The sequence below is a fragment of the Porites lutea genome, chromosome 12, assembly GCF_958299795.1.
Source record: "Porites lutea chromosome 12, jaPorLute2.1, whole genome shotgun sequence".
In the NCBI taxonomy this organism is placed as follows: domain Eukaryota; kingdom Metazoa; phylum Cnidaria; class Anthozoa; order Scleractinia; family Poritidae; genus Porites; species Porites lutea.
The window spans coordinates 18,590,382-18,616,910 of NC_133212.1; the positions used below are offsets into that span (position 1 = coordinate 18,590,382).

Here is a 26,529-nt window from a genome sequence, read left to right on the forward strand (position 1 = left end):
TTCAATATTTTCAAGTTAAATTTCGGAACAAAACATTGAACTTTTAGTACCAGGAAATTAAAAGAGAAAAATACAGATTTTTCGTCGGTTATGATATAAAAAAAGTGTGAGTTTTAACTGGTGTCGTATTTGCCCATAATTGGCTCAAATTTTTTTAAATAATTAAAATCATCAGAAGTGGGGTGAAGTGCTAAATGGTATGAATAGGTTTCAAAAGGCAATTTTCTATTAGTCTGTATACAAAACAGGTAACAAAGAACACTATTTTGAGCGACGATCGAAAACGTGAATTCAATTATTAGGTGTTAGCCAATTTATATACATTATAATTATTACTTTGTTAAACTGTGCTTCTTTGCTGTATGTTTTCAGACAGTAATTGATGGTCAATTACTTGTAGACTTTAAGCTCCCAATAGGGCTGGCTTACTATTGTAACGGAATCTATGACAAATCAGACTTAGCTTCACATTTTTAGTGAGATCGGAGCAGTTACGAAGTGTTAAAAACTTTTCTTAACTTTGAAGACGGGGAATTCTGACTCAAAAATTGTTCCTTTTTGGCAATTATAGAAAGTAATTACAACACTGGCGGACCAACAAAAGGTGACTGAATTGGCAACACTAAATGATCAATTTGAAAATTATGTGTTAATAAGTCTAGACTTATCACTAGAGAAGCCAACACTTATCAATTACTGCTGCCTGACATTGTTTCGTACAAGGTTTCGTACAAGGTTATTAGGTAATTTTAAAACAGGTAGTTTCTTGGGAAGAACGAGTTATAAAATGCTTTGAGGTCACAAACCCGGCATCAAATAAAAATGCCTAACCAAGGCGATAAATTCTACCATCTCTGTCTGAACTCTCGCCTAGCCCACTCTCTTCAATTTCAACACTAGAAGTACCTGATATTTTCACATGTGAAGATATCATGTTTTTGCTCGAAATCTCACCTGGTATTTAAGTGTTGGTGTTTATATAATAAATTCCCTTCTTTTAAGTAACAGGGCGACTTGGGATAATCGCGAAATAGTTTGAAAGGATGCGAAGTTCATTTTTAAGCGACGCTTTCATGTATATAAGTAGTAAAACAGCTGAAAAATTGTTCCTGCGTTTTATGACGGGTTTTAATCTATATATGCACATTTCACCAACACTACTGAAAAAAAACAAGCACTCACTATGTCATGTAGTCTATTTGTTCATTCTGCAAATGACCTTTTTTACATTTGTTTTGATCTCAGTGCTTTCTTTATTCGCCTTAAAGACTAATACAGAAAAAAATGTCACTAAAACTCACCACCACCAACAACAACAACTTTATTGATTTTATCGACGTGAAGATTTCAGTACCCAAACCGTCAATACAATGACAAATGAAACAAAGTAGAATAAAAGTTAAGTAAGAAAGAAAGGAACAACGATTATATATTGAATATTATCATGAAAGAAAAAATACTTGGCTATGTACGGCTTCTACGCTACTCGTATGGTAAGAAAGTTTAATTAGAGTTCGGATTTATAACAATTTAGAATTGAATATTTTCAATATAAGAGGCACTAAGATTTATGATGTTTTCATCGCACATAGACATGATTCGACATGATATATAAAAATAGTGCCTTGCAAGACATATTCGTAAAATTACTGTTTATCGAGTATAGGCTCTCAAAGAAGAAACCCCTTATATGAGAAAGTGATGAGTGAGTACATTTCAACAAATAGTCAGGAATTCATCACTAGTCGTTAATAATCAGTATCTTGTCTAAAAAGACAAAGAATTGAAAACAATCGTATACAATTCAATGGTTACCACGTTATATATTCCTCATATTGATCATCAGTTGTTGCCAATTCGGTCGCCTTTTAATGATTTTCGTCGTTAATTTTTATAAGAAAAAAAAATAGAGATATAGCCTTTTAGCATGTTCAGTTTCGCAAGTCATTTCAGGAAATTATCCGAAAGCGATCTTTGTCTCAATGCGCCCTCGATTTTTTTTGACAATTATTATTATATGAGTTAGTCTTATAAGGAGATTTTAAACATCATGTAAAGTAATTGTTTGCGCCAGCAGAAAGAAAGTCCGCAGTTATCAAAGTAGCCCTGTTTCGATGTGACGCCTCTCATCGTCCCTCCGCCAGATTCCGCGAGAGAGGCGACGTCTTTCACGCGAAACGTCCTAACGGCGCGGAGCGATCAAAGGTGGCCGTATTCGCCGTCTGTTGTCAACGCTATTGTCTGAAAAGGTAAAAAAAAACGTGCAATTTGTCGCCTTAAAAACCAGCAACAAAGAAAGTTGTTGTACCTTTTCAGGCAATTGTCTGTCTGGAAAAGTACAACAGAGATGTACAATTTGTGAAAAATAACTAATTATGTCTAAATTAACCAACACCTGATTTATTTATTGAATTCATCTTATCAATTGTTGCCCAAAATAGTGTTCTTTGTTGATTCTTTACCATAGACTAATTGAAAATTGGCTTTTGTAACCTTTTCAGACGAGTTCACACGTACGAACAAAACATGCTGGCCATGTTTTATAAAAATATTTGAGCCAACCATCTGCAACCAAGAAGCTTTGCACTGACTCATCTTTTACAATTTCATAAACCAACTGAAAAAACACGCTATTTTTCATTATTCCCTAATACCAAACGTTCAATTTCTGTCTCAGAATTGCACTTAACAATCTTTATTTCTCCCTATAAGGAAACTCGACGATTGAAGTCAGAAATTTGGAAACAATTGTATCGAGGTCGGTAGATTTAGGGATGAAGTATATGCTGATGAATTTTTCTCAGTATCCAATCACAAGCGACCCAGTCAGCCAAAAAATTCCTTTGCAACCAGTTTGACGAGTTTTAATAGTTCACGATCCCTATAAAAGGGTTCATGGTAGATACTCGCTCTGCACTCTAACAAGCTCTTGTAGATCGTTGACGCTTGGCTAGCTCAAGATTTCTGAGGTTTCTATAGTTCATCTGCACTGCAACGGTAAGTCGGTGCTGAATTCTGAACTCTCTAAGAGACTTTGTAGGGGCGTTTTTTAAATAATCTTTGAACGCTATTACTGCCCTATATTGAATATTGTTGTCTTGTAGGCGATTTCTAACTTTTGAGTTTGTGAATGAAACCCTATGTTACCGTTCAAACAAAACCTATTTGGCAGTACTTTCACATAATACTGTTTATTTTTAAGTACCGTGTGGCACGAAATTTTTTTCAGGTTCTAGTTTTCGCGACTTTCCCAGCGATCCGCAAAATAAGTTAGTTCCCGCAAGTAAAAATTACCGCCTACATTTTTCCCGCAAAAATTTACTCCAGGGTAAATATTTTCTAACTTAAATTCGCTACACAAAAATACAGCACTAAGAAATCGTGTCTGTTCAATCACAACTTGCCTCTTTCATTAAGAAACAAAACGGTATACAACAAGGTACTGGTTCATTGTTTAGAAATATGTATTTTTATCGCAGGTACTCAATAAGAACGAAAACATTATCGATGCTGGGTACTGGTTACTTTCTGAAAATCGGAAAAATTAATTCCCAGCGAGAAAAACCAGTCTTTCCTAATCGCAAAAATGAGTTCCCGCGCAAAACACAAAAAATGGCTAATCTACAAAAATGAACTCCCGCAAAAATTTCGTGCCACACGGTATATGGTTCTAACTTTTAAGTTTGTGGATGAAGCCCTGTGGTGTTACCATTCAAATAGAATATCTTTAGGAGTACTTTCGCATGATACCATGTTTATTTTTCACTCTTTTACACAATGAATCAACCCATTCGCTCCTGGGGATTTTGCCGAAAAACGCGTTTTGAAGCTAGTCGAGTGGTTTTCTGGTCACTGTCGTGCTATAAAGAGCTAAAACTTACCACAAACCGGTTTACAGGTCGTACACTTGGCGGCCTTCTGATCCAGATGCAAAATATCAGCTTGCGAAGTTCGGGCATGCGCAGAAAGCAAAATTTCGACAGTTTTTGGGTTTGAAAGTGACACAGCAGTCTTGACTTTTACTTTTCGCTTTCTCTCTTCCCTTCTTTTTTCGCTTTTCTTGCCTCATTTTTTTTTCTCTTGCTGGGCATTTAGTAGGCTTCATTTTGGTGGGAAGAGTTTTTAGGAAAGCTTTTAGGATCTTAGGATTAGGTGAAAGGAAAGGTAGGTGGGTAATGGAACAAGATTTTCATTGAGATTTTCAGGTCCTTGTCACGTGGTTTTTTGCTTCTTTCTCCGGTGTCCTTGACTGAATTGTGCTCATTCTGGTATGGTTTGAAAGATCTCTTCACTCTGCACAAGTTAGCGAAGAAAGTTGTCCTTGACCGTTAAAACTGATGACGTCACAAAGGGTAGAAAGGACCTGGATCCGCACGGGCGGTTACGGGCGGTTCAGGGGCGAATGGGTTAATCTAATTTTTCGATTTCGCTCGCCACTATAGCAGTAAAAGGGTTTTTTTGACGATTTCTTCGTCCAGTTTCTAGATATCCTGAATCTTTTTGTCTTCACCTTCTAGGATATGTCTCAAAAGAAGATTCTGCGGAAGTTCACCAAACATACAGCATTTGTTCCAGAAGTCACTTACAAGCCTGTAGAAGATGAAGTAAGAGGACTTGCTGACGTGCGCAACATCACCGTCGTTCAAAATGACTCGGACACCTACAAAGTGAAAGTCTACAACGTCGAATCAGAGATTAAGCTGTTCCCATTGATTCCCGATTCTGTGAATTGCGATCCTGGAGAGCAGAAGCCGACAGGAGATATGTGGACGCCTTGGTGTGATAATCAGCAAGCGCTTGAAGAAGGCCATTACATCCGCATTACTCTTTCAAAGTCGAAAGAGGATGACCATGTATACCAGTTGTTCCAGTCAGGACGGAATGTCTACAAAACCGTCAACATGAATTATTCAGATTGTGCTCATATTGAAGGTGACTACGACATCAAGAAGGGAGAGTACAAGCTGATTATCACTGGCTCCAGCGTAGATGAAATCAAGTTCACATTTGATCGATACGAATAATTACATGTCATGTTTTCCTTAGGCGCCTGGTTTTGCTTATACTACTATGGCAAGTTCTAAGCTTAAATTAGCACGGGTTGTTTTATTGTTAACGAATTTAGGGTGTATGGTGTGAGTTCATGATATTTTAATAACTAGTATATCTGTCGCAACCTGTGAATCATTGTGATTGATCTGAGGGAACATTTGAATGTAGTACTTAGATTGCTTGGTTTCAGCTGGAACCGGCATTAGTTGTGGAAACAGTCCAGGAAGCCTTACATGTGATTTGAATAAAGGATATAGATGAAAACCTATTCTTTCTCAGGTTTGAGAGTTCTGAAAACCCGGGTGGGCGAAGGGAAGTTCCATACTTCCATCGAAAGAGAACCCCTTAATTTTATTGCTGGGGCACTCCTTTATTTGGGTCTTATTTGGCCTAAACCGTTATTTGCCGCTGAACAGGGTATGGGTTTTGGGGTTCTGATTCTAAACAAGGTATGCTATAATTGCCATATCACTCGATTTAGCGTCTTAAACACGGTGTTTGCTTTCTGGACCAGAATCGTTGAAGAGAGTGTAAATTTTTGGATAGTCGCGCAGTCTACAATACAGGTCGTCACGCAACGGCCCTTCCCACAAACGACCGTTGTTGTCTTGTGTCTACAAGTGTGGTTCAAACATTTTCTAAAAAATATTATTTGCAGTTGTCAACTTTGCTAAAAGCACTTCGCTCTGGGCGGCGAATAAAATCGAATTAGGTGTTTGTCTGAAACAGGTTCGCCTCGGCGGCACACTCCCATCCAATAACTTTGGCAAGGGTCATCAAATTGGCTTTGGTTGACTAAAAATACTTGATCAGACACTTGCAAATGTTAAAAAAATACTTTTAGGTGCGTCTTATCTAGATAAGGCCTCGCCACCACCTCCCCTATTTCATCTTAATTCTTTTGTCATCTCCTCGCGATTTTTTAACAATACGGCTGCTTTGCTGGCCCGAGAGATGCAACAAGGAAGGATGGGAGTTTCGGTTCCACGGCCTTGTAGTTCTAAGTTTTGTAGCACCCGCACACCCCCGCCTCCGTCCAAACATAAATACCCACGGCTTTGCTGTTTAAAAACTAAAATGCAGGTCAGTTTCTAGGACGTTGGGTATGTCTTAGCCTGAGAAAAGAGCCCGGGGGGGGGGGGGTACTGCCATATATGGGCTATATAGGTATGTGCCGCTGTGAAGGGTATGGTTTTCAGGCAGTTTACTCTAGGACAGGGTATGTAAATCAGAGCGTTTGGCTCTAGAATAGGGTATCATTTTTCAGGAAACTGATCAGTTGGTTGAAGATTTTATCTAGACAAGGGAAACAGCTACTCTAGGATAGGGGGGATTTGGGGAGTTTACTCTAGTATAGGGTAGCAAAATTCAGCTGAACTAGCTCTGGAATAGGTTAAGGGTTCCAGGGTCCCAGCGGCATATCCCCACCCAGAAATTCCTAAAGTACCCCCCCCCCCCCCCCCCGGGGAAAAGAGACGACATTTGGCTGGGAAACCAGTGGTAGCGTCGCCAAATGTCGGCTGTTTTCCCGTTCAGTCGTTCAAACGCCCGGAAAAGAACGTCGATAGAGTTCATCCAAACAAGTTTTATTTACCTGTAAGAGAAAAAATGTCGTTAATGCTCTCTTGAGAATTTTGAAAGAACGTCGATCTTGGGTAACCTGTGGTGTTGTTGGGGCACGTCACGAAATAGACTGCGAGCAGCCTTTTACCTTGCGAACAGCAGACGCATTTCCGGTCGCCGCTTCTCTCCCTCCGAAAAATAGCTATTTTTCTTAGGGAGAGATTTTTTCGGCTGTTCGCAGGCTCTCTTACTTTTCTTTGCAAAGTTACTGCAAGAGAAACCGTAACCGAAGCACGCTAGCGACGGAGCCACCGCACGTGCCGGATTTTAAGAGAAAAGGCGGACTGCAAGCAGTCTAGCGACGAAAAGTATGGAATGGAAAGACGAAAAATTGTCATTTTTGCAGTCATCTACTACCTTATTAAACAGGGGTTCACTTCTCTATATTTCCAGGTAAAATGTATTGCTTTTTCGTTACAGTTTGTTCCTCTCGACACGCAAAGATCTGAAGCAGTAAACAATTACGGCGTGTAAAGGTCTAACGGTTATTGACTTTTATAATGTGGTGGCTCCTAAAAGAGCCGTTTTTTTATCGTGTTGTTCACGAAGTGAGTTTACTTCTTGGCGGATTTCTTTGGACTCTTCGCCGCTTTCTTGGCAGCAGGTTTCTTAGCTGGCGCCTTCTTCTGTGCAGTTTTCGGCTTAGCCGCGGCCTTTTTCGCTGCAGGTTTCTTTGTTGTCTTCTTTGCTGCTAGTTTCTTGGTAGTTGCCTTCTTCGCTACTGGCTTTTTGGCGGCTGCTTTCTTCGCTGTTGGTTTCTTGGCTGCGGGCTTTTTGGCGGCCGGTTTCTTCGTTGTGGGCTTTTTGGCAGGCTTCTTCTTCTCCTTCTTTTGCTTCAGGGCTTCTTTGTTTACCTTAAACGAGCCCGAAGCTCCAGTGCCTTTCGTCTGGACGAGAACATTACTGGCTACACCCTTCTTTAAGGCCATCTTCAAATGAGGACCAACATCAGTAACTTTGTAGTTCGCCTTGATGTACTTCTCGATGGCAATTCGCGAAGACCCGCTACGCTCCTTCAATGCTGTGATGGCAGCCTTGACCATTTCGATGTACTTTGGATGTTCAGCAGGCTTAGCTGCTTTCTTGGGTTTAGAAGCAGTCTTCTTAGGAGATTCTCCCGACATGTTTTAGCAAGAAAGTATTTCAATTACACTGAACTACTACTCGTGACTAGATGATCAGATATGGCTGTTGAAACGACTTGGAGCGTTGTTTATTGGAATGATGCGGACCGCTGTGGAAACAGTAACACGTTGCGAACTGGTTGCATCCGTCACATGAAATTTGTGCTTTTTGAAAGAATTCCGAGAAACTTTAAGAAGAATCTAAGCGCTCGAACTTCTTTATTTTTATATTTTCAGAAATTAAATTGACTTGGCAATGCATTACAATGATCCGTTTCGCTGTAAATGACACCAGAACTGTTCAATTTTCAATTTAGAATTGCGATTCTGAACTAAAAAGTAGATAATCTTGTGTTCCAAAGTAAATTTCTCGAAAACTAAGCACAACACTCGTACGCTTTTTACATGATATCAAAGTAAATTTATCCACGAATTTATATTAGGAGGATAAATGAGCAAATTATCAAAAATGGTTGAATAAAGCTGAATTTGCTCCGGGTAACAAAGACAGAACGCCATAATGGCGGTGGATCCTTTGTTGACGAACAATCACCAGTCTTTTAGCTCTCATTGCTTCCTGTCGAGAAGTCCTTACCAAAGTCCTTACCAAATAATTCTTTCTTTTTCTTAAAAATAGAAGTGAACTAGCTTAGTGAAATGTAATTTCTAAAATCAGGATGCTTAGAGACCAAAAGTAGGTAGTGGGTGATATGGTGTGTCGGCCAAGATGGGAAGTCGGTTTTCGCGTGTCAACTTCAACTAGGCTAGTACGTAAATTTCCCTAGCCACGGTCTAAAGATGTTTTACCAGAAAGATAAGATACTGTGGATGTTATGTTTGACTAAATTGTTGAGTTGTTCCTATGTAAAAGCGGAATCTATTTAGAAAAATAATAGCAAGGATACAAACAAGACACAATAAAATTCGAGGCTTCTCACAAGATAAGGACTACGCATTGGACTAATATTGTCGTTTGTAACTCCCTCGAATTACAAATACATGGTTTTGTCATGTTTTAATACGGTACATTACGTTTTATACATGTTAGGCACGGGTAAAGGGACTGTACAAGGTGGAAAAAGCGATCTAGATGTATGCGGGAGTTTTTCTGCCATTCCTTCGCGATCTTGACGACGCGCACATCCTAACTTGAAAGTGAATCGTGCAAATTAAAAAAAAAATTGAGGAGGAAGCACATGTACTGAAAGACTAATAATTTTCCGAGTGTATGGTACTTTGCTGAGAGTAGGAAAATTTATAGATTTTTAGCTGTAGCGACTAGAAGTGGATGCAGGTCACGCGTTTGTTATTTTGGCGCCAAAACGGCGAAGCGCAAAGCAAGGAAACTTTTGCGGTTGACGGGAGAGAGACAAGGAAAAATTCTACGAAATAGATCGGGGAATTCGAAAGATCTTGGTTGGTATTGCTTTTATTGATGTGGTGGCTCCTAAAGGAGCCGTTTGTTAGGCGAGGATGCAATCGACTTATGCTCGTTCTCCGCGGATTCGGCGGGCCAACTGAATGTCTTTCGGCATGATGGTGACGCGCTTGGCGTGGATGGCGCACAAGTTGGTGTCTTCAAACAGACCAACAAGGTAAGCCTCGCTGGCCTCTTGAAGGGCCATCACAGCAGAGCTCTGGAAACGTAAGTCGGTCTTGAAATCTTGAGCGATTTCTCGCACAAGACGCTGGAAGGGCAACTTGCGGATGAGCAGCTCGGTTGATTTCTGGTAGCGACGGATCTCACGAAGAGCGACTGTACCAGGCCTGTAACGATGAGGTTTCTTGACTCCACCGGTTGCAGGAGCGCTCTTACGTGCTGCTTTAGTGGCTAGCTGTTTTCGTGGAGCTTTTCCACCGGTTGATTTGCGAGCAGTTTGCTTTGTACGGGCCATTTCGAAGACGATACTATCGAGATGAATGAGTGAGGACAGTGAGGGATGAAAATTTATACCTGCCGCGTTTTCTTCTGATTGGTCAAAAATTAAGTCTTGTGATTGGTTGTTTGCCATCAAAAATCTGTTTTGATTGGTCAATTATTGCGAACTTCGATCCGTCGAAAGTTGAAGCTTTCAAAGTTTTTTTACTCCGAGTTTCGAAAGAAATTAGGCGGAATCTTAAAACGAAAATTAGTATGTGTATTGATTATTTTTTTAACTTTGAGCAAAGGTGGAGAATGAGGAAAATTTCTTTTTAATTTAAATATTCTTTAAGGAAATATTTTAAAGAGCGGATAAAGGGCTCTAAATAGTTCGCGTTTGTCAAAATTCCTTTTGGAAAATTAGATTAACGCCCGGAACTAACTCTATTTTATTCCTGTAGGAAGAAATTTAACGGAAGAAAACCAAGAAATGTAATTTTGTATTATGACAAATTTCTTCTCGGAAATCTTCGGAACTTATCGGATGGACTCGTCAGTTTCCGGAGATCTTCGGTAAGAGGAGAGGCTACATTGGGTTTTAAAACTACGCGGGATGATGGCAGAAGTGGAGGAGCCTGTTCTCTTCAGCAAAAACTTCAAGGTTTGTCTTAAATCAGCGGAATAAAGCTTAATTTTATTGATTGTTAGCCACCTTCTACGTACTTTGTACGCCCTTAAGGAAGATATAGTTACGAATCTTCGATTTCTTCGAAGGATTTTTTTTCGCTTCGTTGTGCCATTTTTTTTGCTTTCAGGGCAGATTTTAATCTTCCCTCTCTTTTACTCAAATATGTAGCTATCACACGATGCTGACGTCAAAGGAAAAGGTGATTTGAGACTTCAAACTTATTCCGAGAATTACAGCGTTAGCTATAAGCTTTATGCATGGGTAGAGACATCGCTTAGTGGAAAATGTTGTGATCGTCATAAACCTACTTTGATTGCACTATGGTAATAGGATATTTTAAGCTTATTAGTCCTATGAATATAAAATGGTTTCCGTATTTTTTTTATTGAAAGGGACTGACTTGTCGAAGTTTTAGTTATGAGTGTAAGATATATTACTAAAATTGAAAAATAGCCGTTGTTAAAGAAATACTATATCAAAGAAAAACTTATTTGCTGTGCGAATGTGTTTTATCTGAATTTTACCTGTGCATTGGAAAACTTTTTTGGTTGATATTTTTGCAATATAAATGAATGAATGAATGATTATTATTATTATCATTACTACCTCCTTTAACTTTATCTCATGACTGAGCTAGAGTTAGAATGAGGAAGAAGTCTGTTAATTGATGGAGAGTTCCTTTCTTAGGATATGAGATGTTCCTAGTAGTGTGATCATGTGAATACAACTGCTGTTGATATACATACCATTCTCGACTCCATAGCTTTTGTTTCTTATCTCTCTTGGTCGTCAAAGTGAACCAGGCACATTCTTTAAAAATGGGGAAATAAATTTTACTTACTGGTATATGTGAGATATTAAGCAAAAGAACTAAGATGTTAAGCCTTCACTAGCGCATAAGTATAAGGAATCAACATCTGCACATGGAGAATGGCATATTTGACTCAATTCTTGATACCAGCTCTTCTCAATCTGATCATAAACAAGATAGCGGACGCCAAGATAATTGACACCTGATAGCAACTTATCAGTGTGCAGGATTTTAAGCAATACCTAAATTGCTTTTTCATTGCTTTGTTTCCTTCCCTTATCTCCCAATCTTCTTCAGCTGCTTTTTGATATCAAAAATAAAAGAGAGTATAGTGAAACCTCTATTCAGCGGACACCTTCGGGACCTTTCCAAGTGTCCCCCTAATAGAGGGTTCGCTTAATAAGGGTTGTAAAAATTGCGCAATGTTTGTTAACGATCAACATTCAACAGTTACTCTGCACTGTGATAAAGTTGCATGTTGTTAAAGAAGCTATCCAGAGTTCGAGTTCATTACCTTTCATTATCAACTTTAATTTGTTTGTAAATACAAAAACACTAACTGACTTCAGTACGTATTTCAAGGATGTAATCCAATGCTACTATTGTCAATTCAGTCTGGTGTCCGCTTAATAGAGGTTTTTAACAATAGAAATTAGCCAAATACAACTTATTTTAGTGTCCGCGTCCACTTAATAGAGGTGTCCGCTGAATAGGGGTTCATTATAAAGGGAAATATCAGACCTTCGTTTCGGGGCCCAGCTTAGTGTCCGCTTAATAGAGGGTGTCTGCTTAACTGGGGGTCCGCTTAACAGAGGTTTCACTGTACATGCAAAACTGATAGATAAATAATAGAAAATATTAGGAAGCATGGACAATACTAGTTAGTTATCAGCACTGTGAGTGTGAACATTTTTTTTTTTTTATTGTTTAATAGAAAATACTGTCCAGGGGTTAAAATTGTTTCAGGATTCTTTAAATGTAAGTACAGGCTATTATCTTTATAAAGAAATCGTTTTTGTCTTCACCTACCATAAATGATCTTATAGACGCCTGAGGCATTCATTTAACCCTTTAAGTCCAAATGGTGACCAACATCAATTTTCTCCTAATAATATCCATACAATGTTAAGAGGTAAGGTTATGAGAATTAACAAAATGATCGCATAAGGGAAAACGCTTTGATCTTTATAAAATTCTCTCAACTCATTCTTTAAGGAAATGTATAGAGATCAGTTTGGAGAATTTGTATGTGGATATTGGGGCTTAAAGGTTTAATTGTAGAAGGCCAAGAGGGTGTGTTTTTTAGAGAGGAGAAGTTGGTATGTCACGTTACCATGGTAGCAGAATTTCTTGACGACAAACCGAAAATGTCTCTTAAAAAGTTAATTTGTACTGTTTTGAACTTCGTCGATCCTTTTCAGTTTCATTTAATTTGTCAAATGTTGGCAAAGTTTTCTGGAGTTGAATCTGAAAGGACTGTATCAATGTTTAGAAAAGAAAAAACATTTTTGTGTTTTGTTCACCTACTCCATAAAGTGGGCACATGAAATTGGGAAGATTCATGTCGCAATCGTGCAACAGTGACTAAGAAATGTACAGAAAAGCGTGATGCTTCTGCAAATTTGTTGTTTTGCTAATAGTAAACCTATTCTTTTTTGCCATTTCTGTTGCTGTCTCCATCATCGTTGCTAAAGCTCCTTATTGTTGTGATCGAGAAATTTTGCTACCATAGTAACGTGACGTCACACTTCTCCTCTCTATAGATGGTACATGTTAAAAAGAGAGAGGGGTTTATTCTCATAACTGTAACAAGCTCAACAAAACTACTCCTCCTTTCAAATCACCTTGAAATTGATGTGAGATTCTTTGCACCATGTGATTGTGTTGCCATTGTTAGTCTATCCTAACTTTGAATTTGACATTGATAACAAGATAAAATACTCAAACCCTTGTTAATCAAGAAGGAAACTGTATAAATTGAATGAATTTGCTCTTTTTTGCTATTTCCCAGTATTTTGGATTAATTCTCCAGGGGCATCTATTAGACTGGGCGCGTTTATTATTGAGTGGCATTAATAGAGGGCGTTTATTAGATAAGAGGTATTTATTGGAGAGTGGGCATTTATTAGATCATTATTTTACAGTAATTTTTTTGGTTTGTTAGTTAGAACACTTTCTGGTAATTAATCAAAAATCTGTTTCTTCTTAATATCAGATTCCCATCATGAACAAGAAAGCAGGCCATTCTGATAACTCAGCTAGAGATTGGCTGGATCCTTTAAAATCTGGATGTGAAAGTGAGAAAACCAGGAACGAAAACGTCGTAGAACATGATATGGAACCTCCGGCAGATGGTATGTTACTGGCCAAATTTATACTAGAGACGAGTTGTCTGTCTAGACAGATTATCCGTCAGACGGATAATTTGTCTAAGTATAAATCTGAAGACGAATTTTGACGAATAATTTGTCTAGATATTTATTTATTTATCCCAGGAAACATTGTGAAAATATAGAAACCACTCCCTCTCATGTGGAAACTTCGTCAAAAAACCCTCTACGTTCTGTCTAGATATAAATTTAGAGACGGATAATCCGTCTGAGACGAATTATCTGTCTGTTAGCACATCATGAAGTTGTGCTAACAGACGAATCAGCCTCAGACGAATTTTGCTCCATAATTCATCCTAGCAGTGAATTTGTACTAGAGATGAATTATCCACCTGAGACGGATAATTCATCCGTACTATAAATTCAGCCACTGAGAGTAATAAGGCCTAATGCCCAAGAGTGACCAACATCAATTTTCTCCTAACAATTTTTATTTTAATACTTACTCAAGAGAAAAGGTTATGAATGCTTTGATCTTTTAACAAATTCTCTCAACTTATTCAATGAGAAATGTATGGAGATCAGTCTGGAGAATTTGTATGTGGATATTGGAGCTTAAAGGGCTGAAAGTAGCTTTACAGATTTGCCGTTAAGTGAGTCTACAGCTGCAGTGATTTTGTTACCAGTGTCTTGCGTCCCTCACGCATAAAATCCCCAAAGATGCACAAAAGTTCATGGCATGCATCCTGTAAAAGGGTGGGAAGTGGGAGAAATAGTGAAAAATTATGCAACAATGCTTGATATTTTGCAATCCAAATAGGGCTAAAATTAAGGGGCGGGAGCTGGGAATGCAAAGTGCAAACTGGGACAATGCAAATGCATTAAGAAAAATGCAATGCAAAAAATGTTAATTCACTATTCTTGGATTGAAGATGTTGAGAGAAAAAGATTAATAACAGTACTATTAACATTTTGTGAAATGTTCTTTCCTGATAGATATTTTCCAGCCTCCAGTACAAACAAAGAAAAAGAAAAGGAAGAAAAAACGAGCCAGTGATAGTGTCTGTGAAAGTTTTTATGGTATGCAATCAAAATTTAGTTGATTTGAGAGTCATTGGCTATAAGTTGCAACAAAGGAGTTTGACCTAAACACATGTACACTAATAATTTATGGAAAGCAAGGAGATATTATCTCCTCTTTTCCTTCCTTCCCACCTCACTCATGCCATCTTGCATGCGCTTCCCTTGTTTATGGTAAATGAAAAGACAAAAGTAGATGACTGGGGACAAATCAGTGATATTTAAGCCACTGCCAAGCGACAAAGAACATGTCTCCATCATTATCTTTTCAGACATATACAAGGTACTGGATGATGTTTTAGGGCAAGGTGCTCACACAATAGTGAAGAGTTGCGTGAAGCTTGTCACAAATCAGGAATATGCTGTTAAGGTTGGCAATTATTTCTTATGATTATTGCCAGAGAGAGGTACTGCCATTTTATGGGTTATATTGGTATGTGCCACCATGGAGGTTATGGTTTTCAAGCAGTTTGGTCTAGGATAGGGTATAGAAATCAGAGAGTTTAGGCCTAGAATAGGGTACCATTTTCCAGGAAACTACTCTGATCTAATCTAAGTTTGTGTTGTACCTCTCCCAGGATTATTGTAATGATTTGTTAATAATATTATTGAGTTATTTTATTATTTTATATCTGTGGCTCTTAGTGAAGAACTCAGATGATACATTACATCAAACTTGTATTTTAATCAATATAAGATGCATTTTTATTTTGGCAATGCCTTCTAAGCTTGGCTGGGATTTCTCTAAAATCAGCGTTTCTGCTCTTGCATCAACAGATCATTGACAAGAGTGCAAAGGTGGACAGAAAACGAGTCCTTAATGAAATAGAGCTCCTCTATCAATGCCGAGGACACAAGTGAGATTATTTAATGACATCATTTTTTTCTAATATTCCCTAGGTTTTTCAACTATGTCTTAGTTAATCACAATAAATAAAATGTTTTTTTTTTTTCAGAAACATTATAGACTGCATTGAATATTTTGAAGACAGCCACAAGTGAGTAATATTTCTTTCCGATGAAAATAAGTCAGAAGTCATTTAATGATCAGGGTGTAAAGAAAGTTAGTTTTACGGCCTGCCATTCGGGCAAGCTGTAGCTAGCATGTACTAGCCCTTGAGTCATTTCATCTAGCCCTAAAACACCCTTTTTGATTTGCAGGATTGATTACAATCCTTCTGCAATTTGATTTTCCCCTAAAAACGGCACTTGCCTATTGGGCAAATTAACAACAAAAATCATTAGCCCGATAGCAAAATCCACTAGCCCCGGGCTATCAGACATTACTTTCTTTGCACGATTATTGTCTTATTGCTCCCCAAACAGTGCTCCATCAATTTATTAAATTTGCGAATATTTTTCTTTCAGGTTTTATTTGGTTTTTGAAAAGATGAGAGGAGGTAATGTTGAAAGGGAGTTGTCACTTTCTGTAATACTGCATTTAGTTCCTGTCGGACAGAATACTTTTTTCTCTGGGATACATAATTTTGTTTGCCACAAAGGTTAGCACATTATCCAACCTCCACTAATGCCCACCTCTCTGCAATGGCCACTTTTTTGGCCGACAGTCCATACATTAACGAGGGCCTGTCAGGGTAAAATTCGACAAGTGACATGCCCTTGAAACAGCGACATTTGACAGATGAAATGGGAACAAACGACACAAAGATGGGTTGAAACTGCGACAGTGATAGAGACAGAGACAATTGCAAAAACAAATAGTGAAATGCCGACAGTGACATGGCCTTCTCCTCAAAAGGCAAAACAAGCAGTTTTTAAATTTAGACTAGCGACATACATACTCCCCTTAAGAGGGTCTCTTTAACTCTTAATTAAACTTCTCTCCTCTGTCCCCAAGTTGGCCCTTGTGGAGAGGTACTGTAAATAATAGCATCTCGATGCCTCTTTTTCATCTTCGTATTTTCAGGACCTCTTCTTAAATATATTGAGAAGAAAAGAGTATTCACAGAGAAAGAAGCAAGTTTAGTTGTAAAAGATATAGTCTCTGCCTTGGATTTTCTTCATAAAAAAGGTACTTACACTGTGAGTTCACTTGATGTTCTGCATTAGCAAGTTTTACTAAGGAACGTTATTTAGCCAGGGTAGCTCATTGAGCAAAGTAGCCAGTATCCATGGGGGCCCCAAGTCACAAAGCACATTCAAAGCATATTCACAGTCACAAAGCACATTCAATTCATGACACCTTTGCAGAGATGTATAATGTAGCTAAGGAAAAGCTAAGCGAGCTTTCTCATTTGTCAAACTGGCTTTTTTTACTCAGTTGCACCTTCAAAATTACTACGTCTTTGTTTGCCAGAGCAATTTAGCCGATGGTAAGCTCTTTTTTAGCGTCATCCCTGCTTTGTAAGGGAAATTTACACGCTGGTCAAACTCGGCCTCAGCTACTGTGGAGGCATGACATCTGATGTTATTTACGGGTGATGATGTAAAAAAAACTCCAGAGTCCGCGATAACTTGAATCACAAAATAGTGTGACTCCTTATGATTACAGACCGAATTGGACTCCACTCAGTCCTATTCCCATTATTATTAATAATATGCACTTGGAATTTTTTGTTGTTGGCAGTGATGAAAAAAGGTTGAGTTGTACACCTTGAGTAAACTAGCAATATACATTTAAATCAAGGAATCAATAGTTTGTGACTAATTGCTTCTGAATCCAAAGTAACTGTTACTCTTTTGATGACTTGTATTTAATGGTGTTTTTTTATTGTTCCCTTTTAGGCATAGCTCATAGAGATTTGAAACCAGAGAACATACTGTGTGCTTGTGAAAACCAGGTAGAGAGGGGTAGTCATACAACATTCTCTCATGTTTTTCTGTAAATGACACTAGCATCAAGAAAAAATTCAAACTTTTGGGTGGCAAGTGAAAGTCAAACTGCATTCTGCAAAGTGTGAGCTATGCACGTCCTTAATTAAGCATGCATGTACAAAGTTGTTCATGCTTCTGGTATTTTGATTAGTTGACTTGTTTATGCCCCTGAGAGCAACCTCTATCTCAAGCTGTTTACAAACTTACAATGAGAAATACAAGAGGTGTGAACAACTTCGTACATGCTAAAATGACTGAAAAACGGCAGGGACCAACACCAGGTGTCCATTTTAGAGAGGTGTCTGTCTTATAGAGGTGTCCATTAAGAGAGAGTTCACTGTATGTCTGTTGACTGAAACATAGCCTTTGTACAGCCGCTAATACTTAATGCTTCCTTTGGTTTGTCAAGTACCAATAAACCTTGGTGTCACACTACCCTTTAATAAGTTAGTTTCCTGTCTGTTTGAAAAATTATTATGTTCTTGTTGTTTCAATAACCTATGGATTTATTTTGGACACCCCTGAATCAGTATAACCCCTCTTTTTACTGTAGCTGTGGTTGTGTTTCAGATAACACCAGTCAAGATCTGTGATTTTGACTTGGCGAGTGGACTTGATGGTCTGAGTGCTGCAGTAACAACACCAGAGTTACAGACTCCGGTAATTATCCATTTTGCAGAAATTAAAGCATGGTTTCAATCTATAAACATGGTTTTGACCATCCTATTTTCTTTGTGACACTTTTTAAAACTATTGTTATAACACGACACTTAGACTCCCTTCCTTCATTATGGGATATGTAAGAATATAGCATGAGTCGACGCCTGTGCGTCCAACACCCATTAACCCGTTAAGTCCCAATACTGACCAACATCTATTTTCTCTTAATGATATCCATACATTGTCAAGAGATTAGGTTATGAGAATAAATAAAATGATCACCAAAGAGAAAATGCTTTGATCTTTTATCAAATTCTCTCAACTCATTCTTTATGGAAATGTATAGAGATCAGTGTGGAGAATTTGTATGTGGATATTGGGGTTAAGGGGTTGATAGAGTGTGCAGGAAATTTCACAGCAGACATTTCATCCTGCTTAGTTGTTTAGGTGATGTTACGTAAGATGATATGCAAGACAGTTCTTTGGCAACAATATTGAAATTGAAAAAGTTTGAAACAATTTAATTTGTAACAATGTAGCACTGTGTTGTGCTGAAAATCATCTTTGCAAATCATCCTATGTAATATCCCCCTTATGAGATACTAATTTTAACAAGGATGTAACAGCTGTCTGTAGTTAATGTCTTGCAAAGTAAGAACTTAATTATTTCAGCCTATGTCATACCAGCCTCCTACTGCTTTGTTTTTTTATTTGAACTGTAGCTAACAACATAACTTTGTTGTTTCCTGCAGGTTGGCTCTGCTGAATACATGGCGCCTGAAGTTGTGGATGCTTTTAAGACGCAGGCTACAACGTATGACAAAAGATGTGATTTGTGGAGTCTGGGAGTTATCCTGTTAGTAATATAATTTTGATTAATATTATTATTGGTTACAATCATTTCCTTTAAAGCCTCTTTGCAAATGTTCATATTATTATTATCTGAGTACAAAGGCTGTGTGATTATTTCCTTTTCGTGGAACAGACAGAACTACAGAATGGTGATTCCCTTTGTTTGTCTTATCCAGTGGCTTATACCCAGCAGGGTGTTTTTGAACCGTGTGTCTGAGCAGTTGCAAGTGGCACAGATCAGTACTGTGGTTTCTTTTACTTAGCATGCCATTTGTCAGAACTTGTTGGTCAGACGGACTCAGGTGTCAGGAGAATTCCACCATTAATAGTATACTTGGCACAGATGGGTTTTAGTAAAAAATTTGAGTGAAGACTTTATACGTTTCATTTTCAAAATGATCAGTCTAACCTGTCAGTTCTTTGGGTTTTCTTTTGTCTAGGTATATCATGTTGTCTGGTCACCCACCATTTTATGGCAAGTGTGGCACAGATTGTGGATGGGAAAAGGGAGAAAACTGTAAATCATGTCAGGTGAGTGGAGGAATATTACTTTGTCAGAATAATATACTGTTAGAGCTATTTTAAAAAAATGGTCCACTTTAAAGATATGGTCGCATGTTGTTGCCTTATATCAGATCTATGAAACTAGCTACATTCTCAGTCAAAATTGTTAGGACGCTTTACTGTCATCTTACCCTCCCAATGTTCGTGTACAAGATTTGGTGAGTTAACTGCGATAAACAACATTGGGAAGACGAGGAGGCAGGCCAGAAGTCTCCACTCAAGAGTTCAGGCCTCACTCTCCACTCAAGAGTTCAGTCACATGTAAGACAGTTGTTATTGTATCTTATAGGCAGAAGATAATGCATTTCATTCTTTTACTTACAAACGGTTATTTGCTTAAATCGTTTGCACATCTCATCATGGCCTCCAGGGGCGTAGCCAGCTTTTCAACTAGTTGTAGGCCTGGCTGACTTTCATTTGCACATATCCTGAAAATTGCACGCATGACTAGTACGCACTGACCTCACCAACACTTTGAGCTCTTAAGCTTTTTAGCCTTTTAACCCTAACAATACATAATTTATTACAAGCAGTAAATCAAAAATTTGTGGGTCTACGGGCTGGCTACGTCCCTGGCTTCTATTTCATATGTCTTATTTTATATACAAATTTAGGAGATGTTAATGAAAAGAATACAAGAGGGGGTGTATGATTTCCCATCAAAGGTAAATTAGATAAATCGAGGCAAAAATAATTAATAATGATTGTAAGTTATCAGTCCCTTAATTTAAAAAAAAAGAATTGCTAGGTTTTCATATTTCTCCCCCTGATCTTCTTTGAATTATACCGAAACAGTAGGTGGATGATCATTATGAATACAAAGATCCTTTCCGCTCACTTCAGTGCAAGGGTAGTTTGTTCCGAAATTTTTAACACTTCACAGGACCTGGGTTAAGATAACCCAGGGTTAGTGCGAAATTTGAATTCAGATATGAAAGTATAAAACGCAAATTCAGTTTAATTTTTTTTGTCTACAATTTGATGATTGGATGCTCTAAAAAGAATAGGGAAAATGCTTTTGAACAAAGGAAAAATAAACTGGATTAAGATTTAACCCTGGGGTAGCGCTAATTGGCCTTCGAACAAGTGGGCCTTGTGGAAGAAAGGCGAATAATGGGCCCAAAAAAAACTGGCTAGCGAAGCGAACCCAGCGGGAAGGGGGAATAGGTGGCGGAAGCTCTGCCGCCCCTGTTCCCCCTTAACCCCAAGTTCCATTGTTCCGTTCCCCTAGCTCGCGCCGTTATCAGCTTTTTTTCGCCATCAGGGAGCCTTGTCCCAGGCTAAGCGCCACCGCCTAATGATGCTATCATCTGAATCGTGAAACGAGGTCTTACATCACAGCCAGCATGTTTATGAGTGTTTCAAAGCCCTGCTTGTTGCGGCCGGAAGACCGGGGCTCATCCAAGAGGAACTGACAGGGTGGTAGCGTGAGAAAACAGCCGACATTTTGAGACATCACCGCTTCTTTCGTCGAGAAACGACGCACGAGAAACGAGCGCCGAAAGTCCATACTTATGATGCGTCACTACCCGGATCTAGGAAGTGCTTCTGATTTGCTGAAGCAAATTTCCCATGTGACACGACCAATCAGAAGCACTGCCCAGATCTGGGTACTGACGCATCAGCAGAATGGAATTTCTGCGCTCGTTTCTCTGACCAGTGATGGCGCCTCGGAATGTCGGCTGTTTTCTTAGGCTAACAGAGTGGCAGTTAAATTAACTGTGCTAAGCTGGTACTGTTAGAAATTAGAATTACCTGCGCATACTCATTTGTTTATTAAGTTGCTGCGGCTATCGCTTTGTCATTTCCACTTTCAGGAATGGGATGTCATTTCACTGGAAGCCAAGAGTCTTATTTCTCACTTACTAGTTCGAGATGCAACAAAACGTTACACAACTGAAATGATTTTACAACACCCTTGGATTCAAGAGGTGACTATCCGATCTCTCCTTCCTTCCTTTTTGACACTGTAGCCATTGTTTTAGAGTGTGGAAGCAATAGCTACAATTGTAAATTACACTTGTAAAAGTTTTATTTAATTCATGCCAACTCCCTAGCTTTGCTAGCTCAATTGCTCAGAGCGCTGCACTGATATTTCAGAGCTCCTCGCAATCCTGCTACTCACTCCTACATAAGTTGCGTATTTAACAGTGATGATCCTTTCTGCATTTATTTCCTCATCCCTCAGTTCAAATATATGAAATTCATAATTATAATCATCACTTGTTTTTCACTGTTGTATTTTCACAGGCGAGCAACACACCTCTTCCCACCCCTACCCTACTAACCAGGTATGCAGGTCCTTCCTTTTACGTCCTTTCAGCTCTCTGCTTGTTATCCCGTTTAAAAGGATAAACGTAGTGGTGACGAACTAACCGCAAAATTGTGTGAGAGCTTGGTTTCATCCTTAGACTCAAGAGTAGCTTGCGTAGAAGTTGTTTCCGCTTCCTGTTAGACGCGCGTATCCTGGGAAGCGCAGACGAATTTCCGGTCGTCGCTCCACTCCCTCCGAAAAACAATTATTTTTCGGAGGGAGAGAAGCGACGACCGGAAATAGGTCTGCGTTTCGCCGGCTAAGATGCGCGGGGTTAACTCAAAAGTTTGAACCACCTTCTCCGCTTAATTAGGATCAGGGGTAACAAAGACAACTTCGAGGAAGAGATTTCACTATCTCCCCCATATTCAATAAAAACCCAAACAACAACAACAAAAAAAGACAAAGCTTCATTTTGCTTTTGTTTCCAAGAAAAGTTAACACGGTTATTTATATTGAAGGAGGTTAAGCCCTCTCCCGATCGCAAAATGATAAAACTTTTAACATGCAAACTTCCGCCACTACCACTTCTCGCTAAAATCCGTAGTAGAATGACGACAGCTATCACGTTTTCCTGCCAAACTTGAAGCTGGTTTACGTGCACACTACTTCGTATCGAGAATAGGGCCATTTAATAAATAAATAATTATTAAATTAAAAATTAATTAATTAATTATTTATACTAGAAAAAATAAGACGCGAACTTTCCGTATAAACAGCACATATCGTCTAAAATAAGACGCGACTTAGCTAAGACGCGTTTTATTTTAGAACAGCTCTTAAAACCTTTTCTTAGATAAGACGCGTCTTAGCTAAGACGAGAAAAATGTCGTGTATTAAAATGACCTTCACGTCTTACATAAGACGCGAATGCATAGTACGCGTGCATTAATTTTTCGCGGGAAAATTTTCGCTTGTCTGAAGGCGGACTGGCAGGTTATTGGCAGTGTTTCTGGTTTTTTTTGTGTGTTTTTTTCTTGGCGTGGTCATTGATATGTTGTGTGGTCACTGAACTGATTGTCTTTTCTGAACTATACACATAAAACACACACACAAACAAATAAACAAACAAAAATAGAGCATTGTTTTTTTATTATTCTTCGGCAAATGAGGGTTTTTGTCATAAGAGAAGACTCCTCCATTTTCATTAAGAAGGTCTTCAAAATATTGCCTCTGCGGCAAATCGCAACATGACGCCGTAACTTTGAAACGCGCGCCATGTTGGATTGCCGCTGTTACGGGCAACATTCACGAGTCAAAAACAGAAATAAGACGCGAATCATTTATACGAGCTGTTTTCGTCTTGGATAAGACATGCTCGTATAAATGGTATAGTTTGCGTCTTATGTAAGACGCGTCTTATTTTTCCTCGTATAAATGGCCTTATATATATATTTCGTTCTCGCAGTCGTCTTCGTCTTAGAATCTAAAGGTCTCTTTTGTCTTTGCAAAATCCGCCTAATCTAGAAACTGGGGGCTTTGACTGAATATTTGGCGCCCCAGACACTAAGAGTTTATCAAAGGCTGCGGGCGAAATTAGGGCAAAGTGTTCTTACACGTAGAAAGTTGAAATATGTTCTTGGTTTTTGTAGGAATATGAATACACTTGAACTGCAAGAGTTTGCCGCCGAGGCTGTGGCCATGAATCGTCTGTATTCCGAAGCAACAGCCATTAACGATGATAACAATGACGAGTTTCAGAAAAACATCAAGCCACGAATGTTTGGACTGTCTCCTCCTTCCAACTCTGGTTTAGCGAGACGGAGAGCTGCGTCATCAAAATCGCAATTTTCAAATTCAGTCACCAAAGACAGAGAAGATGAAATTTAGGGGGTAACTGTATTGTACACATTGTTTTATACTTTCCGACAACGACAAATATCGTTAAGAGTAGGTACTGTCCAGTCTCGACTCTTCGACCCCCTAAGGGCCTGTTTACATGGAGGTGGCGGACCCCAGGTAGGTGAGGTAACCTACCTGGGATCCCCCACCTCAATGTAAACATGCCGGCCCCCCAAAATGCACCTAGTGTTGGCGCCTGCTGTTCTTCAGTCATTTTCTTCGACTCTATTTTTAAGGCGGAATTTTCTAATGCAGACACGCAGAGTTGGTTCGTCTTGTTCTTTAGTAGTTTTCCACGACTTTCCATCAAGGTAGACTCCTCACAAAAACCGACACCTAGGTCGGGGGGGGCGGGGGTCCCTTATTTAAGTCATATAGGTATGTGCCGTCCTAAAGGGTATAGTTTTTGGACCTTTTTGGTCTGAGAACGGGTATACACTTTGCCCCATTTTGGTCTGGAATCGTATATGGTTTTCGAGAGAACTACGTGAGCGTATGAACGTATTTATCGTTTCATATTCCAAATGAATAAGCACGAAATGGAAATATGCGATTGCGAAATGCATTTGAAGAATTATTTTGTTTGCGCTCTAGTTTAAATAATGATGACATAATTTCTGCCTTAGAGCTAGGTGTGAAAACGGGTATGGATTTTAGAGGTCTGGTCTGAAAACGGGTGTGGAAAATGACATTTTTTGGTCTGAAATAGGGTCAGGATTTGAAGAACCGGTCGGCACACCCCCACCAAGAATTCCCAGGAATAACACCCCCCGCCCCGGGACCTAGATTTGGTTTCTGCCACTCCCCAGTCAAATTCATAAATTTCATATTTGTATATTTTTGTAAAAATCGCATTTCTCATTTAATTAAGAATATGGTAGTAAAACACAACCCCATCCTTGATGGGGTCAAACATCAGGAAACATTCAAGTCCCCATAACAAAATACGTACCTTTCACTGGCCACTGTTCGGTTCAGTTATTGCAGAAAATAAAGACGTAAATTCGTCAATCGTTTTTACAAACCTCTTGATATGAAACTAGTGTTCATTACTTTTGAAATTAAGAACTGTAGTTCGAGATGTGAAAGTTCCTTGTGTTCTGGGCGCGTGTGATATAGGAATTTTCTGACGACTTTGCTCAACCCCAATAGTGACCAAAGTAAAAATGTCAATAAAATTCGAAACTTCTTTTTGTAAAATTTTAGGATGTAAATAGTTATATGCAAAAGTTGTGGCAAAACGGTTTCATTAGAATGCTAACACTACAGGATTTCATCTAAAGACCCAAAGGTTATAACCACTTTCTATATAAGATAAATGGTATCACATGAAAGTGAAAGTACCGATGAAGAGGTTTCTTTTGAATGTTCACACCATAGGATTTCGTCTACATATGAATGACAAATTAGAGAGATTTAGAGTGACGTTTACGGCAAACGGCAAACGTGAGATTCATGTTGAGAAATTCTCAAAAGAAATGAGCTATTAAAAGCAGCTCAAAATAATTCTTATGGATACAACTAGCGTGAATCTACTGATTTCCATGTAGTCATCATGAGTAGTAAACGGCAACGCGGCAAGTAAAGCAAAATTCATGGTCACGTGGTTCAAACTCGCGTTTGCTGTTTGTCGTAAACGCTATTTTAAAGCTCTCTATTTCTCGCCAGAACTCAGACTAAGGGAAAAAGTGTGAAATCTATATAAATTTAGCTGAATACCATGTACTGTCGTTGGTCTAGGTGCGGATCAATTATTTTTATTTCACTTTTTTCTAAGTGTGTTAACTTTTTATTGTCTTGAAAGAACAATGCTAAAGCTGTATGAATTTTTGCATTCTAAGCACTGAAAGAAAGTAAGGAATTTTATTGCATATCAGTTTGTACATTTCTTTCTTTCAGAGTAGGAGAAAATTGTATAGAAATGTGATTAGTATTTTAAGTGAGGATTTTTTAACCTTTTTGTAGATATTCTCTGAGGATCTTTGAATTCGTTACTCTGTAAAAATATTGACGATCCTCCCAAAAGCTGAATACGAGTTGAAAAAAATAAAAAATCCGTCTCTTGAATCACTTGTGTTTAAAAAATAATCACTTTCGGAAAGTCATAAATCGCAAAACAAGAAGAATTAGATTATCTTCATCCTCTTTTTTTAAAGTGAGTCATGTTCTTTGGGGTGACGGTCAGATAACAGCGAGATAATTTTCCAGCGCTTTAATCAAGTGACATAAAAGCGCATGTCAGCAGCCGATTACTAATCGGCTGCTACGTGTGTTCTGATCTCTGTGTTCCCTGTGTGCACTATGCTATTCAGACTGAATCTTTGACTAAGTCGACTTCAATCTGATATGGATTGAAAGATCTCTTCACGCTGCACAGTGCAAGTTAGCGGACAAAGTTGTCCTTGACCGTTAAAACTAATTACGTCACAAGTGATGGAAGAGGCGTGGCGAGGGTCCCGGCACGGGCGCTTACGGGGTGGATGGGTTAACAGGTAGATATGAAAAAAGGACATCAAATTTCGCGGTTCAAGCATTCTCACTTTCATTTTACTTTTCAAAAAGTCTGACCTGTATAGTTATAGATAAACTGCAGCAAGCAAAACGCACATTTAGAAATTAACTTTTAAGGTATATTGGGAAGCTTTACCCAGATTCCTGCCTAACTTCGTATCGGCAAATGAATGAAGTTATAGCGTCTGTAAGATAATCCCTCCGTGCAATTCGACGTAGCACGCGCAACCCAAGTCGTACCCAGTCTTCTTCATAACTCGCCCTTTGTCTGTATAAAAGCCGGACACAGGAACACAAGGACCCCTACCAGGGCGGATCAGGCTCTATTACCTCTCTCCTCCGCATAGGCTTCTTTACGTCGTAGCGAGGCTGGGGAGAAAGA

At 38.8% G+C, this 26,529-nt stretch overlaps 3 protein-coding genes across 4 annotated transcripts; 1 reads left to right on the forward strand and 2 right to left on the reverse strand.

The window, feature by feature from the left end:
- Positions 1-6,914: 6,914 nt before the first annotated feature.
- Positions 6,915-7,850, reverse strand: LOC140954070 (histone H1.2-like). The gene has a single exon (XM_073403473.1). It carries the CDS (start codon positions 7,797-7,799, stop codon positions 7,230-7,232), a length of 570 nt encoding a protein of 189 aa, XP_073259574.1. The 5' UTR covers positions 7,800-7,850; the 3' UTR covers positions 6,915-7,229.
- A 1,417-nt stretch (positions 7,851-9,267) lies between these two features.
- LOC140921678 (histone H3) lies at positions 9,268-9,700 on the reverse strand. The gene has a single exon (XM_073371686.1). It carries the CDS (start codon positions 9,692-9,694, stop codon positions 9,284-9,286), a length of 411 nt encoding a protein of 136 aa, XP_073227787.1. The 5' UTR covers positions 9,695-9,700; the 3' UTR covers positions 9,268-9,283.
- A 541-nt stretch (positions 9,701-10,241) lies between these two features.
- LOC140954069 (MAP kinase-interacting serine/threonine-protein kinase 1-like) lies at positions 10,242-23,747 on the forward strand. 2 transcript variants are annotated; one of them, XM_073403472.1, is made up of 17 exons: positions 10,242-10,321; positions 12,094-12,137; positions 13,375-13,513; positions 14,486-14,569; positions 14,842-14,939; positions 15,347-15,426; positions 15,526-15,567; positions 15,938-15,969; positions 16,497-16,601; positions 17,315-17,370; positions 17,975-18,064; positions 18,817-18,920; positions 19,357-19,447; positions 20,095-20,145; positions 21,298-21,411; positions 21,731-21,771; positions 23,387-23,747. In XM_073403472.1, the coding sequence occupies exons 3-17, from the start codon at positions 13,384-13,386 to the stop codon at positions 23,622-23,624; spliced, it is 1,356 nt and encodes a 451-aa protein (XP_073259573.1). In that variant the 5' UTR covers positions 10,242-10,321; positions 12,094-12,137; positions 13,375-13,383; the 3' UTR covers positions 23,625-23,747. The 2 variants fall into 2 exon arrangements, with proteins under 2 accessions (XP_073259573.1, XP_073259572.1); XM_073403471.1 differs by lacking the exon at positions 12,094-12,137 and having other exon boundaries at positions 10,243-10,321.
- Positions 23,748-26,529: the final 2,782 nt, after the last annotated feature.

Bases quoted from the DNA above. Each gene is read 5' to 3' on its own strand.
- LOC140954069 (XM_073403471.1), top strand. From the start codon at position 10,274: ATGATGGCAGAAGTGGAGGAGCCTGTTCTCTTCAGCAAAAACTTCAAG. The intron at 15,568-15,937 runs GTGAGTAATATT...TTTTTCTTTCAG, and splicing joins TATTTTGAAGACAGCCACAA to GTTTTATTTGGTTTTTGAAA. The intron at 21,412-21,730 runs GTGACTATCCGA...GTATTTTCACAG, and splicing joins AACACCCTTGGATTCAAGAG to GCGAGCAACACACCTCTTCC.
- LOC140954070 (XM_073403473.1), bottom strand. From the start codon at position 7,799: ATGTCGGGAGAATCTCCTAAGAAGACTGCTTCTAAACCCAAGAAAGCA.
- LOC140921678 (XM_073371686.1), bottom strand. From the start codon at position 9,694: ATGGCCCGTACAAAGCAAACTGCTCGCAAATCAACCGGTGGAAAAGCT.